The sequence below is a fragment of the Monopterus albus genome, unplaced genomic scaffold (genome assembly GCF_001952655.1).
Source record: "Monopterus albus unplaced genomic scaffold, M_albus_1.0 scaffold6040.1, whole genome shotgun sequence".
In the NCBI taxonomy this organism is placed as follows: Eukaryota; Metazoa; Chordata; class Actinopteri; order Synbranchiformes; family Synbranchidae; genus Monopterus; species Monopterus albus.
The window spans coordinates 1-705 of NW_018133899.1; the positions used below are offsets into that span (position 1 = coordinate 1).

At 45.4% G+C, this 705-nt stretch overlaps 1 protein-coding gene across 1 annotated transcript; it reads left to right on the plus strand.

Moving 5' to 3' along the window:
- Positions 1 to 6: 6 nt before the first annotated feature.
- On the plus strand, positions 7 to 679 carry LOC109954307 (E3 ubiquitin-protein ligase rnf213-alpha-like; the record flags this gene model as incomplete). The annotated part of the gene is made up of 3 exons (XM_020589679.1): positions 7 to 15; positions 121 to 277; positions 505 to 679. Coding segments are annotated over exons 2-3 (271 nt in total), but the record flags the coding sequence as incomplete, so codon positions are not given.
- Between the last annotated feature and the right edge of the window lie 26 nt (positions 680 to 705).

The window sequence follows — 705 nt, forward strand, 5'->3', positions numbered from 1 at the left end:
GGCTGTTCAGTTACAGTATGTTTCCTACTGTATAATTTAGCAATTTCGGAATAAAAATGTAACACAGAGGACTGTTACTGTTATTTGTGTTTACTGTATTTATGGGCTGTCTTCTGACAGGGGTGACCGCACGCAGACAGGCCACATCCTTGGTGACCCCAGTCGCAGAGACAATCCAGACATGCAAGACACAAAGGGCATGTCCCCTGTTCCCTTCAATGTTGTCCGCATGCTCACTCACATGGCCATGCTGCTCGGTGCCTGCAACCAGCCACAGGTAGCTTGGACAAAATAATGAGTACAGTTCTAGTAGAGCTCAGTTCTCCCTGTAAAATATTATTGAGTGGTTAAAGGTGCAGTTGTAGGAGACAAAAAGGAAATAAATGCTTACTTGAAGTTTCCTCTGTACAAACCCCATCATTCTAGTGATGCAGCACTTTTGATTCCGTTTGCATTTAAAGAAGGGGGAGCCTGGTCAGTCATCCACTGTTTTTGTGTTTGTAGAATATTTCTGCCATTATCAAGCCTCCAGTGCCTGACACAGGAGCATTCCTACTTTCTCACCTGCGAGAGGACTTGAATCATCTTATCAGATCTCTGGGCAAGGGGACAGACGACACAGTTAGCACTGTTCACCTGGTCATCAGCAGCCTCCTACAGCCCCACCAGCAACAAAAATGTAAGGCACATCTCACAGCAAAGTTT